Source organism: Meles meles, chromosome 21 (assembly GCF_922984935.1).
Source record: "Meles meles chromosome 21, mMelMel3.1 paternal haplotype, whole genome shotgun sequence".
Taxonomy (NCBI): Eukaryota; Metazoa; Chordata; class Mammalia; order Carnivora; family Mustelidae; genus Meles; species Meles meles.
Window position 1 is genome coordinate 15,187,261 of NC_060086.1, and position 17,556 is coordinate 15,204,816.

At 59.7% G+C, this 17,556-nt stretch overlaps 1 protein-coding gene across 1 annotated transcript in view; it reads right to left on the bottom strand.

Moving 5' to 3' along the window:
• Positions 1 to 17,556, bottom strand: part of LOC123934176 (kinesin-like protein KIF19) — a 38,926-nt gene that overhangs the window by 15,702 nt on the left and 5,668 nt on the right. Inside the window, exons 4-15 of the mRNA XM_045994179.1 lie at positions 17,299 to 17,386; positions 16,424 to 16,560; positions 16,171 to 16,296; positions 15,298 to 15,492; positions 12,367 to 12,519; positions 11,668 to 11,790; positions 9,757 to 9,907; positions 6,378 to 6,555; positions 5,050 to 5,233; positions 3,837 to 4,107; positions 3,085 to 3,206; positions 1,551 to 1,733 (exon numbers count right to left, since the gene is read on the bottom strand). Coding sequence (XP_045850135.1) covers positions 1,551 to 1,733; positions 3,085 to 3,206; positions 3,837 to 4,107; positions 5,050 to 5,233; positions 6,378 to 6,555; positions 9,757 to 9,907; positions 11,668 to 11,790; positions 12,367 to 12,519; positions 15,298 to 15,492; positions 16,171 to 16,296; positions 16,424 to 16,560; positions 17,299 to 17,386 — 1,911 coding nt within the window. The remainder of the gene's footprint in view (positions 1 to 1,550; positions 1,734 to 3,084; positions 3,207 to 3,836; positions 4,108 to 5,049; positions 5,234 to 6,377; positions 6,556 to 9,756; positions 9,908 to 11,667; positions 11,791 to 12,366; positions 12,520 to 15,297; positions 15,493 to 16,170; positions 16,297 to 16,423; positions 16,561 to 17,298; positions 17,387 to 17,556) is intronic.

Here is a 17,556-nt window from a genome sequence, read left to right on the forward strand (position 1 = left end):
ACACAAGCCCGGTCAGCATGGTTCAAGGGCTGGCTGCTCATGGGCCATGGGCTGGATCCCAGGGACTCTGCCCAGTTAGGGCCCCTGTGCTGGGCCTCAGCTGTTGTATGGGAACTGGCTTGGCCACCCTGGGTTAGGCCGTGGGCATCAGCCGCCCAGGCGGTCTGCGGGGAAACACAGCTCCTCTCGTGCCATCTGGAACGTGGAGCCCGCACTCAGGCTCATGGTGGGTAGGGGACTTTGCTGGCTGTGTCCCCACAGTCTGGGCTACTGTAGGGCAGACACTTCCTGTCTACACTGAAGACTGGAGGTGAGGGGCTCATTTTGCAAGTGGCCCACAATCAGCCCAATGTCAGCATGGGGCCAATGCCCGTCTTCTCTCACCCACAGGTCAGTGGCAAGTTCAAGCAGGTGTGGGCCAGGAGCAGGTGGAAGAGGCAGCTAGTCCTGACTGGGGGGATGGGTACGTTGTTCTCCTACGCACATGCATTCCCAAACGTACACACGCACCCCCATGAGACACTGCAAACATGCACACACTCGCACACATAGAGATACCCGGGCCCCAAGAAGCACACGCATGCACACACACACGTGCACACACACAGACGCACACATGCCCCAAGCTGGAGCCCTGCTGTTCTCATTCCCCTGAAGGGCATGGAGCAAGACGAGGATACGGGGCCCTCACTGCACCTGAATGAGACAAACCAGCAGCAGAGGGATTTGGGGCCAAACTAGGGAAATGGCCCCTGGCGAGGATCTGAGACCACATGGAAGACATCCTGCTGTTTTTCCTGGGGATGCTAACGACACCATGGTCACAGACAGAGGCATCCCAGTTGTAGAGCTGCATACAGACGCTCTGGGGGGACAGGTCATGATGGGCCCAGGGGACAGCGGTGATCTGAACTGGGTCCCCCCAGAGCTCCTGTGCTGAAGCCCCTGACGTGACCGATCTGGAAAGGGGCCTTTGGGAGGTCAGCAGGGGTCCTGAGTGCACAGGACCGTGGCCTTCCAGAGAGGAGGGGGGTCCCTCTGGCACGCAGATGCATGGCACAGACTGGGGTGTGCAGGCCAGGAAGAGGCTTTTTGACAGAGGGCGCGCCGCCATCCCCTGCCCCTGCAACTGCCACCCCCCTGCCTCCACACTGTGAGAAGTAGGCACCAGGTGTGAGCCCCCCACCCGGGTCACGTTATCAGGCAGACAGGAAGCTAAGACAGGACACATGCCAACCAACACTAATTTGAAAACTGGGGGCTGAGGCTATGAGCGATTGCTTTACAGGTCGGCTCTGGTGTGGAAGGCATCGAGGCTAAAGTCAGCAGAAGAGAGGGGGAAAGCAGCAATGGTGGGGCATAGTGGCCACAAGGCAACAAAACACACACAAAGTGATAATGGCCTTTCTGGCGGCCAGTCCCCCAGCCTTGTGACCACCCTGCACCACGAGGGTCTCCTGGACCCGTTCATTTATCTGAAACAGCCCTGCAAGGAGAGGACATCAGGCAGACTTGCTGAGAGGAGACCCGGGACCATGCTGCCTGGTCACTGTGCCTGCCAAGAGCACGACGACGCCCAGACGGCAGAGGGGAGAGTACGGGTACCTGTCTGTCTCCGGCAGCATCAGCGGCAGCTCAAACTGGGCACCCCATGGGAGGTCCTTCCTGTCGTCCGCCTGGTCTTGGCTGGCCTCCTCCGGCGGTGTGGGGGATATGTTCAAAGCCGAGCCATCCTGCGGACAGAAAGGACGCTCTGTGCAAGGGCGAGAGCCAGGGAGCACCAGAGCACAGCCTTGACCCTTGAGCAAAGGGGGCACACAGACAGATGCTGTCAGAGCAGCCTCAGAGCCCACAGGACCTCAAGAAGCCACACAGAGTCACCACATGACCCAGCAGTCTTCGGGCATACACCTGAAGAACTGGGAGCAGGGACTCAAGCAGGTGCTTGACACTCATGTTCACGGCAGCATCACTCCAATAGCCACGCAGCAGAAGCCCCCACGTCCATCAGCAGACAGCGGGACAGACACGAGGTGGCCCAGCCACACCATGGAACATCCCTGGGCCTTAGAAAGGATGTTCTGACACCAGCTCCCGCAGGGACAGACCTAGAGGGCATTGTGCTTGGTGAAGGAAGCCAGTCCCAGGAGGACAAGGACTGTCAGGCCCCCGGGTCACTAAACCCACAGAGACAGAGAGTAGATGGTGGTCCCAGGGGCCGCATGCTCCCTGGGGACAGACCTGCGGTTCAGTGTAACACCCTTTCTGAGCTCCAGGAGCGTGTCTAGAGAAGTGAGCCTCAGGGTGGTCTTGGGGACCCTGGCACGCACTACAGGACACACGGGAAGAGGGGAAGAGAGCCCCCAGAGGCCGCATTCTGGGATCGAGCGGGAAGCTCTCAGATCGCATGGTGCCCAAAGCCACAGATGATGCAGGTACCAGGGATGCCTAACCAGGGGTGAGAAGTGACCTTACACAACTTCAGATCCCTGGACCAGGCCCCGTGCTACACTTCTGGGCTACTGCCCCTCGCCCGCTGGAAGCCTGGGGGCTCCCTGTTTTCTCTCCTGAGAAGGTGAAGCAGGGGCCCGAGCGGCAGGCAGGGATGGAGCTGGTGACAAGAGCAGCCATCGGCGGAATGGGTGCAGAGCCGTCCCCCCGGCCCTCTTCCCTGCGGTGCCTCCGGAATCGGCCCCTGATGCCCCAAACCACACAGCGGATTGCTGGCATGCCCCGGAGGGGAGCTAAAACCCACTGAGGTTCCCCAGAAGACTCCCCCCCAGGATCCCCGAGGCCCCCCGGTCCGCCCCACGCTCTGGCATCCTTCCCCTCCGCCCTCTGTCTCCCACACAGAGTCTGCAGCCGCCAAGGGGCACGGGCCCGCGGGGTGAACAGCGCATGGGACCCGGAACGCCCCCTCACAAACCTTCAGGGCACCGCCGAAACCTCCCCGAAGCCCGGCCACCAGCTCAGCTGACCCAGTGCTGCCCACGCCAGCTCCTGGTGGGAGCTGAGCTTCCTCTCCCCGTGTTAGGGTCGGTTCCCTCACAGGGCTGGCGGTGGGAGGACCCCGGACGGACTCACCTGCAGGGAGCCGGACAGGACCGAGTGCAGCAGCAGCAGGTGGTCCAGCGAGCCCGCGCCCAGCTCCCGCGAGTACAGGCGGAAGCGCTGGTGCAGGGCCTCCGGCACCGCGATGCCGCCACCTGCGGAACCCGGGAAAACAGGCGGATGGGCGAGACGTCCCTACTTGTGCGAAAGACAGCATCTTCTTTTTATGGAAGTTTGCAGGCAGATATTCCAACCTGATGAAGGAGGATTTTCTGGGGGCGGGGGGCTACACACACTTCCCCGTGGACAGTCGGTGCCCCACGTGAGCGGATTTCTGACATGTTGTGCTTGGCCTTCCCTCGCTTTTATCACGGAGAGTGTTTCATACCCAGGGACAGGGGCTAGGGACAGGGCCGGGGACAGGATGGGGGACAGGTACAGGGGACAGGGCAAGGGACAGGGTGAGGGGACAGGGTGGGGGACGGGGCAGGGAATGGGGCAAGGGACAGGGTGGGGGATGGGGATGGGGAAGAAGGTGGGGGACAGGGACTCGGGACAGGGCCGGGGACAGGGCAGGGGACAGGAGCAGGGGACAGGGGCAGGAGACAGGGCAGGGGACAGGGCAGGGGCACAGGGCCAGGGCCAGGGGCTGGGGACATGGTGGGAGATAGGGATGGGGTACAGGGTAGGGGGACAGGGCCGGGGTGAAGGCCAACTGGGGGCCTGCCTCTACGCCCTGGGAGACCAGGACTCTGCTTGACCGGGGCCGGGGCGGGCGGCCTCACCCTGCACCAGCTGCCACAGGTCCTGGATGAGCCGCTCGCACAGCAGCCGGTGCTGGTGGTGGCGCTGGATCACCAGGTCCTTCTGACGCAGCAGGCTCCCCCGGCAGAGCTTGTCGGCCCGCAGCTCCGTGTTCTCCACCTCCAGCTCGTGTGCCCGGCACAGCAGCCGCAGCACCTCCCGCTGGTCCTCGCTGACCGCCTGCGTGGGCAGCAGCTTCTCCAGCTGCGACACCTTCCTCTTGGCGTTGGCCAGCCGCCGCTCCAGCCCGGCCTGCCGGGGAGATGGTGCACTCAGGGCCGGCGCCTGCGGTCTGTGCTCCCATGCCGGTGCATTCCGGGGGGCTCAGCTTTGCAAACCGTGCTCATGAGAACACGGGGGGGGGGGCCTATGGGCTCCGAGGACATGTGCCCATCGCCCCGCACTAACCACACCCTTTATCTCTTGTGTTCTGATGCTTTCACATCTGGGCCCTCGCCCACCCTGGAGGGACTGCCCCTCCCAAGGTGAGCTGGTTCCCAAGGACCTAAACCACTCACCCAGGAGCACAGGTCTCCAGGGCAGACCAACCATCCCAGAGCCTGCACCCAACCCCTTCTCCACGGGGCTCTCCACGAGCCTGAACAGACACTATGCATGGTGACCACCGCGCAGACCCCGGGGCTCTCCAGCCACGCCAGCTCTGCCCTGTGCCTGAAGAGGGACCACGAGACGATGAGCTACCGCGTCACAGCTCATGGCTGTGCAAGAGGCTCCTTTCTGCAGGGAGGAGCCGGACTGACTTCCTCTGACCGTGTCCCTCCAGGCTGTGCCCAAGACCTGACTTGGGGAAGACGGAGAAAGAGGCCGAAGCACGCACCGGCCCGTGGGAAGTGCCTGCCCACAGGACCCCTGGTGCTGAAGGCTCTGCCCCTCTGGACAGAGAGGGCGGCTGTCTGCGCAGACAGGCAGGAGCTGCCCCGTCTCCACGGACACTGGCTCCTCTGTCCCCTGGCCGCCCCTCCTGCGCACTGACCCCTGCCACCCCCTTTGGCCATCACTAGCATGAAGGGCAGGGACTCTGCTGTCCGTTTCCCCTGTCCCCGGGGACGTGGAACAGTTCATCTCAGCTCTCTGAGCATGGTCCCCATCTACAGGATGGCGGTGGCAGGCCCCACCTGGTATACCGTGGTCACGCCGCTGCCGTGACCCTGCACACACAGCCCCCTCCCCCACCTTGAGGGCCGTGGTCTTCTGCTGCTCGACCAAAAGCATGTTGACCTCCTCTCTGGCCAGAGCCACCTCGTGCGGATCGGAGGATTCGCCCTCGTCCCCATCCACGTCGGCCTCTGCTGGCTCCTCGACCCTCTCTGGTGTCCTGTCCCTGTGCGCGTGCTCGTGGGTCTTCTCCCGCTCCCAGCTGCAGCCACAACAGCGGGGCCAGGGGTCAGGGCGCAAGCCGTGCCCGGGCTGGTCTACCCACAGGCCTGGGCAGAAGCGGGTCTGCTGCCTCATCTTTCCAATCTCGTAAAACACAAAAACTCACGAACAAAAAGCAGAAGGAAACAGAGGCAGTGAGCACTACACAGGATTGTCGGACGATGAAACACAGGACTCCACCGCCTCCAGGCCCAGCTCTGCCTGGGGACTGCGGGCCGCCTGCACGCAAACACGCCCCTACTGCGACCAGCTCCCTGGGCTGCAGGACTTGGAGGGCAAGAACACACTGGGGCTCTAAGGATTAGTGGGATCACCTCCGCTCAGGGCAAAACCTCAGAGGGCCACCGGCAGGCTGTGAACCACCGGGGGCACCGTCGGGGGGGACAGCGGGAAGGGAGGACAGAGGCAGCAGGGCTGGGGGCAGCGTGTGGATGGAGTGGATCTCCGGGTGGAAGAATTCCTCTGGTGCAGGTATCGCGCTCTGTGTATAACTCAGAAAATACACAGGAAGGAGGAAACAGCAAGAGAAGGAGAAATGCAGGGAGGACCGGACAAGAAAGCGCTCAGCGTAGGTTACCGCAGGCAGCAGACCCAGGCATCCCAGTCTGAGCAGGGCAGGGCAGGGCACCCCCGCTCCCAGTATGACTGTAACTTGCACCCCTCGCCCATTCAAAAGCGTCCCGCTCCAGGTGACAGACAGCACAGTCCCTCCGTATGTGATCAGTCTATTCATGGTACATATAAATAGCAAGGACATGAAAACGGCAGAAGGGTCCTGGCCTGCTGGGTGGGCAAACCCACATCCCCTCTGAGCCTCAACGTCCTCTTCTATGAAATGGGGTTGATCCTAACCTGCCAGGGCTGGCTCTGGAACCCAGGCTGGGACAGAGAGATTGCAGGGACCCAGATCTCCCACCTGGATCTCCCACTGGGCCCAGCTTGGCTACAGGGGAAGGACAGCAGGAAAGGATTGGGCCAGGAGTCCTGCCCAGGAACACAGGGTGTCCCCACTAAAGTCCCCCTTGGGGACCTGCAGGCAGTAGCACAAAGGCGCTCCCTTCAGCGGCCCGTGGTGTCCTGGCCGGCCTCCCTGCCCCGTGGGGCTGGTACGTGAGCACACTCACTCTGCAATGGTCAGCAGGTGGCGGGACACGTCAACGTGCAGCTCGATGTTGGTGTTCTCCAGCTCCACCAGGCTGCGTCGCATCTCCAGCTGCTCCTTGAAGGCCCCGATGAGCTGCGCCCGGATCTTGTTCATCTGCAGGCGGCTATCCTCCTCTCCATCGTGGGTGGGGAACATGACTGGGGGCAGGAAGAGAGCCAGCTGCCCCAGGAGCAATGCCACCTAAGCCAAGCTTGAACACCTTGCTTGCCCACCAACACAGGGTCTGCACCAAGGAACTCTATACATGTTTAGAGAGATGGGTGGGGGATGGATGGATGGATAATGGATGGGTGAATGATGGATGGATGGATGGATGAGTAGATGATGGATGGATGGATGGAGGGTTGTGTGAATGATGGACGGATGAATGGGTGAATGATGGATGGATGGATGGGTGGATGGATGGCTGGGTGGATGGATGAGTAGATGGACAGATGGATGAATGGATGGATGGATGGATGGATGGATGGATGGATGAGTAGATAGATGGGTGGGTGGCTGGGTGAATGGATGGATGGATGGATGGATGGATGGATGAGTAGCTGGATGGGTGGGTGGCTGGCTGGGTGGGTGGATGGATGGTTAGATGATGGATGGATGGATGGATGGATGGATGGGTGGATGGATGGAGGGGTGTGTGAATGATGGACAGATGGATGGGTGAATGATGGATGGATCATGGATGGAGAGATGGATGGGTGGATGGGTGGGTGAAGGATGGATGGATGGATGGAGGGGTGTGTGAATGATGGGTGGGTGGATAGATAAATAATCGAATGGATGGATTAGATGGTCTCTTTCCCTGGCTTGGAGTCAGATTACTGTGGATTTGAGTCTCAGGCACCCAAGGAGGGGTGTGGCTGGGCTAGCCATCTGAGCTCAGACCTCGCTTCCTCAGGGAAACCCTCTCAGATTCTCAATCTGGGTCCACCTGCCACTTGTGCTGGTAACACCCTGCTTTGTTGTAGTCCGCTGCACATCGATAATTGATAAACCTTTTGTGATACATTTGACACCTGTTTCCTGCTAGAATGTCAGTTCCACAGAGCAAACTAGTTCTTTTTGTTTCCCATGTACATTCGTACCTAATAGTTGTCCATGATTCACGGACAGTACTCCCTGGCTGCCCCACTGCAGCTCCATTCTGGCCACACACCGTCTGTTCCCCTGACCTGGAGGGCAGTGATCAAGGGCCACGTTTTCCTTAAATACCAAGTGATCTGAGATGGGCAAAATGAGCACTGCATCCAGAGACCAGACCACTGTAGTCATTAAAACAAAATCTTGGGGCGCTTCAGTGGCTCAGTGGGTTAAAGACTCTGCCTTTGGCTCGGGTCCTGATCTCGAGGTCTTGGGATCGAGCCCTGCATCGGGCTCTCTGCTCAGCAGGGAGTCTGCTTCCTCCCCACCGCCGCCTACTTGTGATCTCTGTCATTCAAATAAATAGATAAAACCTTTAAAAAAACCAAGATCTTGGGGGGTTCTCAGTACCCTGGAAATGCTCATAATGCTCCTGACAGAGGCGTGCACACCACGGTCCCACTGCTGCCCCAGGCACACCACAGCAGGACCCAAGGGAGCCCATCATCCCCTCAGGGCTCACCAGGAGACCACCATCCCTCGCGACGTTGCCTGTCTCCCCAGAACACCTAGGACCAGTCCCAATAATTAAGAGCCCGTCAGGGTGAAAGCCCTTGCGGCACGCATCTCTGTTGACCCCCAACCCCGAAGAAGCCCAAACATCCTGGTCACCACCCAGCTTTGCAAATTCTCTACAACCACCCCATCTTCCTCCCCACTGGCCTCCCAGCCCTCCACTGGCCCACAGGACTTGGTCTGCCATCAAGCACAGCCCCTTCCCTTTGAATACTTCCTTCACCCTCTTGCTCCAACAGAACCCTGAGCCCTCCAAGTCACCTAAGACAGAGGGACACCCATGTGTCCAAGGAGGCTGAGTAGCTAGAAAGCCCCAAAGTACCCATCAGATGGGATGAGATAGACTCCAGTGGACTGTTCCGTGGCTGTTAGAAAGAATGTGGCAGACCACCACACAGGTGCACGGCCCCCAGGACACGCCACTGTGTGAGGAAAACAAGGAACAGAAGAAGAGCCACAGGCTGGTGTCACTTGCAGGACAGCCCAAAGCCGACGCCCTGCTTCACGCACACACACACACAAACCACGTGTCCCTCTCTGGATGCCAGTGTCCACGACGCTGCACAGAACATGACAGGCCCACACCAAAATGACAGCAGTGACCTCAGAGAACGCCCCCTCTTCCCAGTACTTAGACACAATGCCTGACTTATAGGACCTCAGAGCACAGAGCAGTCGGCAAACCCACAGGACAAACGACTCAGGTTCTTAAGCAAGAATCGAAAGGAAAACCACGAAGTGGATTCGGTGGACAGCCACTGAACAGAAGAGACCACATTCAAGGTATGGCCCGGTGACATGGCTAGGCTTGCCCACCCACCATCCGAGGACACCAGCAAATGCGGAAGCATCTTCTCGGGTGTGGGAAAGGCACCGCTGTTTTGTGTTGGCCAAGTCCTTGCTTCTTGGGGAGTACATCATGACCTATTTCTGAATACAGTGATACGATGTCTGGAATTCAATTCGAGATGACGGGATGGGGCCATGTGGGAGGACAGAGCAGGTGAGAGTATATATATATATATATATATATATATATATATATATATACACTTACCTGACTTTCCTCCTGGTGTTTTTAAGGACACATTTATTTCCCTACTGGTTAGCTTTATAATTTTTGGAAAAGTTATGATATGCTGACCCATAAGGGAGGCCTATTGAAGGCTAGTTTGGAAAGAAGGGGGGAATGGAGAGAAACCGCGTGATGGGCACAGGGTCTGCTCTGGGACCAGACGGAGGTGGTGGCCACAGGGCACCGCAGACAAGCCACAAATGCCACCGAGCTGTGCACACGAAGATGGTGAACTATAAGTGGTGTGAACTTTGCCTCAGTAAGTAAATACAAATTTAGATGCTGATTGGGGGAAGTGGAGAACTCTCTGTACTGTCTCTGCAACTATTCTGTGAATCTAAAATTATTCCGGAATGGAAGACTGTGTTTTTAAAGAAAAACTGATCTGGGAGGAAGGAAGAAACAAAAAAGTGGGAGGGTGGGAAGGACAGGAAGGTAGAAAAGAGGTGCTCAGGAGAAGGCAGGGAAGGTAGCCGCTCCCTCCGCACACCATGGGCCAGGAAACGGAAGGCAGTGTGTGGCAGGCAAGGACTGAAGGCCATGGTCACGGCCACAGGTGCGAGGGGCAGGCGACAAAACCACAGGGGCCCCAGGAGCTCGGCTCTACCTTGCGCATCCCGCGTGCCAGGGTCACCTCTCCTCTCCTCCTCCTGAGTCTCAGTTTTGGATTTGAGGCGCTCGATCTCCCGGCGCAGATCAGAGATGACGTCCGTGTACTGTGCGATACGGGAGGACGCATTCAGCAGGTTGCGCTTCACCTGGTGGGGGGAACCCACAACCAAGGTCAGCGCTCGCGGAAACTGCCCTGCCACGTGATGCGCTCATGATGCCACGAGGACGACAGCACATTTGGTTAGGAAAATTCAGATTGTTGCAACTTAACCTTAAAGACAGAGGGAACCGGACTCCTACCCCGTGGGGAAGAGCCCTGAGGACACCAGCCAGACACAGAAGGACACGCCCGGGCGCCCCACGTACATGAGGACCCAGAGTCATCAGCCTTACAGACACAGAAAGCAGACGGTGGGGCCGGGACTGGGGGAGTGGGTGGGGGTCCGTGCATCACAGGGACAGGGTCTCCACCTGTGGGAATGGAACATTCTGGATCTGGACGGTGCCCCTGAACTGGATGCTGAGAAATGGTGAAGATGGCAAATTTTACGTCATGCATATTTTGCCACAGTCAAGAAATTTCCAGGGATCCGTCAAGAGTTGTTGAAAGCCCCTCCACTTGGGTAAGCGCTGCGATCACTCTGATCGGCGCCCTCTGGACCGTCCCCTCTGGGGTTCTGTGCAGACACACACGGAGCTTCTCGTTAGAGGCTTGGCTTCGGTTTTTTATGTAAATTATATCAGACCAGGGCTCCAGCCCCAAACGGGGCTCAAACCCACGACCTTGAGATTGAGACTCGCCAGCTCCACCTACTGGGCCAGCCAGGCTCCCCCGCCAGAGCTCTTCTCCTCTAACTTGCTTTCCTCATCCAACGCTGTGGCGGGGAGGCCCTCCATCTGCACAGCTGGGCCTAACCCATTCCCTCCAAAGCCGCAGAGCGGTCCACAGCAGGACACACCTGTCTGCGCACTCTGTCCCCCTCCGTGGGCACTTCGGAGCTTTCAAGCATGTGGGCCCAAGTCTCTCCCTGGTGGGTCTGGAGGGTGGAAGGGCTGGTCGCCGTCTGCACAGCCTGTCCTCCCACACTCGAGGCCTAGCATCCTCAACCCAGCCCCTCAGCACTGTCTTCCCGGCCACTCGCCTTTGCAGCACCCTATGGCTGCCATTTAGAGCACTGAGCTCAGTTGGAAGTGACATACTGATCTGTGGGAGGTGGGGTGTGCCATCTGCCCCCCACACCCACAGCGAAGCTCACGGTTTGGCTGAGAGCAAAGGCCGTCCTGCCACTGAGCTCAGGGCTGTGTGGTGGGGAGGGCCCGACCCAGGTTTGCTGGTGGGGATCACAGCTCTACTCGCTGGCCGCCGGGCAGGCATCCCTGAACCCATGCCCGGCCTCCTGACGCGAGCCCTCTGCACTGAGCACAGCACCCAGAGCCAGAGAAGCCGGTGCTCGCAGCACTGTCTCCAGAGCTGGGCACCCTGCGCTGTGAGCCTGCTCTGCTCGGGCAGTGGAAGGTTGGAGAAGTGGCTTTCTCTCTCTCTCCGTGCCTCAGCTGCCCAGGTTGCAGAACCGGATAACAGGCCCCACCTTCCGGGAACATCTGGAGCTCACAGTGATCCTGGAGGATGGCTAAGTCCATGTCGGAAACATCCCAAGCCCTGTGACTGGGGCCTCATGTGAACAAAGGGTCTTTGCTGATGTAATTAGGGATCTCAATACGAGACCCTCCTGGATTTGGGGGGCCCGAAACCCAAGGCCTGCGTCCTCATCAGAGAAGAGAAGGGAGGAACAGAGAAGTCAGGTGCCACACACGCAGCCCTGCCAGGAGCCAGGGTGGAAGAGGGACCACCCCCAGAGTTTCTGGATGGAGCGCAGAGTGGGAATTCGGCACATGGGGGCCTCACCCGCGTCTTGATGTTCTTGGCCCTGTAGGCGTAGAGCAGGGTGGTCCGAGACTCCTCGAAGGACGTGCTGGCCGGGCTGATGTGCGTGATCATCACTGTGCGGCTGTTCCCCCCCAGGGCGTCCTGCTCAGCAAAAGGTCCTGGTGGAGGTGAGGGGAACGGGACCCCACTTCCCATCCCAGGCCGCTCTGGACCAGCCCTCTGCGGTTCCTGCTCCAAACCCTGAGAAAGGCAGGCAATGCCAGGACCGAGGGTTTGGTGCTCAGGGAGGGGACACCAGGACAAAGTGAGATCTGTACCTGGCCCACCCCAGCAGACTTCTGCTCTGATGAGAACAGAGTAGATTGAGAAGCCGAGTCTACGGGAACGTTAATGTACTGCTTTGCTGGCCTGTTCACCCACACCCTTGCTGCATAAATAGAGGGTACAGTGTCCAGCTCAGAAAAGAGGGGAAAGTCTCACTTTTAAACTATCCAAGATGGGACAGGCAGCATCAGTAAGGTAGTGAGCTCCCTGTGACTGAGAGTATGCAAGCCCAGGCTGACCCCTCCTCAGACGGATGGGTTGGGAGTCAGGCAGTGACCAGGCATGGTTTCTACAGGGTTCTCGTGCCTTCAGGGGTTCCTGAAGGGGCCCTGAGACCCAGGTCAAGGCCTCCCTCCTGGCAGGGACAGCCCCTACGAGGCGGGTGGGCTGTACCTTCAGCAGTCGTGTGAGCTTGCTGTCCCGGAAGTTCACATACTGCGCCCGGCTGCCGCCTTTCTCGCTGAGTGCGCTGATGCAGTTGCCCAGAGCCAGCAGGGAACGGTTGATGTGGGCGCCCTCCTTCATCCTCTTGCCGCGGTTCTGGGTCTGGATGGGAGAGGAGAGGTCTGGTCCGGGCCATGTGCTGGCCCATCCCTCCCGGGCTTGAGCGGCTCCAACGGCACGCATGGATGGCTCAGATGGCTCAGATGGACGGCTACAGGAGAGGACGAGGCAGAGCCACGCACTCACACTCACGGGGACCGTAAGCTCTTCGTTAAGTGAGATGAGATCTGGGGTCAGGGGCTGTCTGTGCACAGGAGCCCCACACTCATGAGACACAGACCGGGGTTTGCCTGACAGCACCCCCCACGCCGGAACTTCCCCATCCTTTGGCCTGCAGGGGCACTCCCCTCCAGCTCTCCAAAGCGGGGACCGTAGCAGCCGACCCCCCATCCTATTTCTTCTACCACTTCACTTGCCCAGCAACCGCCTTGCTCTCTGCTGCATTCCGCATCTGCCTGCCCACTCCCCCTGGACCCCAGGATCCCTGGTAGCCAAGTGTCCCCGGAGCCCAGGACCCTGGTAGCACCCAACGCGCAGTGTGGGCTGCACGGATGAGCCAAAATGCCCTCGGGATAAACACCTCTGAGTGCAAGCACGGCACGGTCTCTTACTTTCTTCCCCTTATCTGTAGTTCCCACATTTTCTGCACTGTGCTTCTAATACATTTGAAATCAGAAAAAAAAAAAAAATGTTTTTCTCATTAAGGGCGTGGGTTTGGGAGGTAACCAACCTGGAACATGGTTTGAGAATCTCGGACAGATCTCCCAGTCTGCCCCAGCTTCCTCACTCTCCCAACCTCACGGGGTAATGGGGAGGATTTAGTGTGTAAAATGTGCAACAGGCCAGGTCGGACTAGGCCCCCAGAGGCAAGCGGTAAATGCCAGCTACTACGTTTGTTATGGGGGAGCCGGTGCAAGGTGGACCGCAGCTGCCAGAACCAGGGCAGCTGCTCATGTCATGTGTCTGTGTCATAGAGTTGGGGGGTTTTCTTTGAGACCTTGTGCCCTGGAACAAAGGCTTTCACAAGCGATTTTCTATGAAGAAACAACAGTTCGTAAGAGCCAAGCAGATTGCAAAAGTAACCCACATAGGCCACTTGAATATACACCTAAACCCAAACCAAGGCCCAGAAAGGGGCAGTGGCTTACCCAAAGGCACACAGCAAGTCGGAGCAGAATGAGAGCAAAGACCCAGACCCTGGACCCCTCCTGGCAACCCTCTCCATCTCGTCTTGAGGACACAGCTGGGCCCAGCTAGAACAGGTCAGAGTCCCAGACCTCTGTCACATGGGGCCCCCTGTATGAACTTGTCTATACCCACATCTGTCCATGGGTCAGCCATGCCCTTCCCTCCGTGCTCTAATGCTCTGACAGCTGGGGTCCTTGCTGACCTTGGAGGGACTGCCCCTCTCAGCATTAGCCAATTCCCAATGATATAGAACAAGCTTTTCAAATCCAAACCACCAGTCCAGAGCCCACACCTCTGCCATCTCCCTCTGGCCCACTGTCACCCCACACTAATCCTCCAGGGCCAGGGACCAGACGAATAGCCATTATGCCCCAGAGCCATGGAAGTTACTCCAATGAGCCATCCTGAGCCTGCTCACCCCGCCTCACCCGCTCCTCCCGGGGAACCCGCAAGAAGGCTCTCACCCACAGTGTGGCCTCCCTCTGCCTGCTGACCGGCCCTGCGGCCTCCCCGTGTGAAATCCCACACTCCCTCCTCTGCGAGCTGTGAGTAGGACTATCTTCCCAATGGCGGTCATCTCCGGGTCTCCTGGCCCTACTGTGCATCAAACGGTCTATGAACACATGGCATTTCAAAGCAGTCTGCCCCTGGCTGCTGGCCTGGCCCTGCTCACTTCAGCTACAGGAACACCAAGGGCAGGGCACGAATAGATGCGACGACCCTGTGAACAAACCCCAAACAGAGAGTGTCAGTGCAAACCGGGGGCCAGCTAACACAGCAGCAGACAGCACGGATTTGGGCAAGATGCCCCCAGGTCCAAAGCTTGGATCCAACACCGAATATCTTGTGCATGGCCAAGTCACCGCACCGCCTGGGGCCCAGCCCCACATCTGTGGCACACCTTATCCTCTGCAGGAGGGATTACATGGATTACACCTGCTAAAGGCCTGGGTGTTTGGTAACAACACTACTGTGTGAGCACGGCCTCCATCCAGCATGTGCTCTGTGCCCGGCCCTGGGCTGGGCAGAAGGTAAGAACAGCCCCCGCTTCTAGTGACAGGTACCTCCAAGGACAGGCGAACCAAGAACTCGGGGGCAGGCAGGTGGGACCCTCAGAAGGACTGTCAGGCTTACATCCACATCGGGCTAGAGAAAACTGGATGCCGTGCTCCTAACAGCCACGCTTCGCACACACTGTTCCCTCCACCTGACATGCCCTTCCTTGCATCCCACCAAGCTCCTAAGGACCCCCTCAGGCTCAACCCCGAGACTGCATGCCAGCATCCTGCCCTCCTCTGGGCTCGAACAGCTTCTGCATGGACCCCAATCTCCAAACACAGGCCTCCCCGGGCCTTCTTCATCGGCTCATCTTTCCCCCAGAGGCTTGGCGCTGGGGTGTCTGGGCGCAGCTCATTGTCGGGACAGCCTGCCACTCAGGACTTGCAAGCCTGCAGGTACCAGCCCTGCGGGCTCCGCCTCGCAACACTTGAGACTCCACGCACGTGGTAAACAGGTCAAGGGTGGGCGCCGCCCTGGGAGGTGCGGGCACTGGCGGACGGGAAGGGGCAGGGCCCCGCTCATAGACCGCAAGGGGTAACCGTGGGGATGTTGGGTGGGGGGCGGTCAGAGAACCTGTGACGCCCGCTCCGAGCCCGCCAGGTCCACCATGAAGAGCCTCCCGACGCGCACTTCCTCCAGCGAATCTGCCCCTCGGCTCCGCCGGCGCACGGTGACCTGCAGCACGGCGTGGGAGCGAGAGGATGTCTTGTTGGCGGCCGTGGGCTCCTGCGTGCGCTGCCGGTTGCCTTTGGTGAGGAGCTGCATGATCTGAGGACACAGGCAGAGCTGGGCGGGGGGGCCACACACTCCCCCAGCACCACATGGGGCCCACAGGAGGGCTGGTCCCCGGGCCCCTGGGACAGCTCTCTGCAGAACCTTGTCTGACAGAAGCAGCGTCTCGGTTGTGGCACGGAGCGACCCATCGATCGAACTAACCAATCCAGCCGGGATGGCAGAGGGCAGACACTGGTGTCACCCTCCCCCTCCTCTACCTATGGCAGACCCTGTCACTGGGTCACCCACGTCTTCCCCACACAGCCAGGACCAGTTCTAGAACCTTCCGCCACAGAACCCTGCAGGCATACAGGCTCGCTGAGGTTGGCAGGTGGGCTGGAACCCATCTGTGTGCAAGCCACTGCAGGACCCAGGCCAGCCAGCCTCGGCGGAGTGCCCACTGTGTGCCAGGAGGTGCTGGGACCACAGAGCACACGGGGGATTTCAGACGGCTGGGACTGGCTGGGGTGCTGTGTGGGAACAGGCTCCTCGCCCACATCTGGGCGCAGAGGGAATGGTGGTCAGCGATGTCTGCCCTGAACGTACGATTTGCCACCCCGTTAGTGGGGAAACAACCTGGGGCTGCGTGTCTGGCTCCACTCCGTGAGCTCTGGAGAGCGTGGTGGCTGAGGTCGAGGCCCCCTTCCCTCCGTGGGCCCCTGTGACCCTCACCTCCTGGGCGTTCGAGGTGGAGACCTCCATGATGCCTGCGATCTGGATGTTTCCCCGAGAATCCTCCCTCAGGTCCAAGAACCCCGAGGATGGGTTCAGGAGATCCCGGATCACTTCATTATAAATCTGGGAGGACAGACACAAGCGGGAAAGGCAGCAGCTTTGGAACAAGAACAGCGCAGTAGGTACATCTCCACAGAACTCCAACGCCCTGAGGGCTGAGGTCTCCCAGGAGGCCAGCGGGCAGGCTCACCTCCAGGTACGACATGGACACGCTGCAGTCCGCATGGTCGCGGGTCTCCTCGATGGCCTGGAAGAGGTCGGTGAGGGTCCGCAGGTAGATGCCAGGCTCCGCGTCCATGCCCAGCATGGTGTAGGTCTTCCCCGCGCCTGTGGGCAGGTGGACAGCCACTAGGGCAGGGACTCCTAAGGTGGGCTCCTACCTTGCCCGGACACGCGCCACCAGGAGACGGTCCACACCTCCACCACCTTAGGCAAATAGTCCTGAACACTCAGACACGCTCATTTTCTGTTTCGGAAACGGGGGTAGGGGGAAGGCTGCGAGAGTCTGATGGCTCCCCTGCACAAGAAACCCTGGACTCGGGGGCCGGGCTCGTGCCTATCGGCAGGGATGCCCCCTGCCCCCCAAAGACCCCCGTCTGCCACAACCTGGCAGGCAGTAGATGTGTGCTAACGTCCACGGCATGAATGATGTCCCCAGGCCGTGACCCTGGGCCAGGGGCTTCCCAGACCTCCATCTCCCCATCTGCGCCAACCTCTGCCATCCTGGCTTTCAGGACATGAGAGGTGGCTAAGCTTTGGGGACCATTGTGGAGCCCAACTGTTAGTTGGGGAGACGTCTGTGGGTTCTCGTGGGCAGCAAGGGGCAGACGTGGCTGGACGCCCACATGCACGCCTACCAGCCGTGTGCGCTCTCTGAGGCTCAGCTCCCCCGTGTGTGCCAAGGGGGTAGCACTCGCTGCCCATGGGGGCCGCAACGGGGATGGAAGGGGCCAGTGGGCGCGGGGAGAGCGGCACGCGCTGGCGCAGGGTGGTGCTCTGTGCTGGGAGGGAGAGCACTGCGGCTGTCAGCCCCGCCCCCTCTGGGGGCCCTGCCCTTGGCGGTACCTGAGGGGCCATAGGCAAACACCGTCACGTTGTACCCAGACACGACACCTTCCACGAGGTGCTGGGTGGTGGCACGATACACGTCTTCCTGTGGACGGACGGGAGGACAGACCGTGGGACACGTGACCCAGCCAGAGTTGGACCGGTGTGTGGTGTCTGCACATGGCCAGGGACCATCGGGAGGGGGCCGGTCTAGATGCGGCATGGGCTCCAGTCCCCATCCTGCTGCTGTGCCACCCCAGGTAATGAGACAGGGCC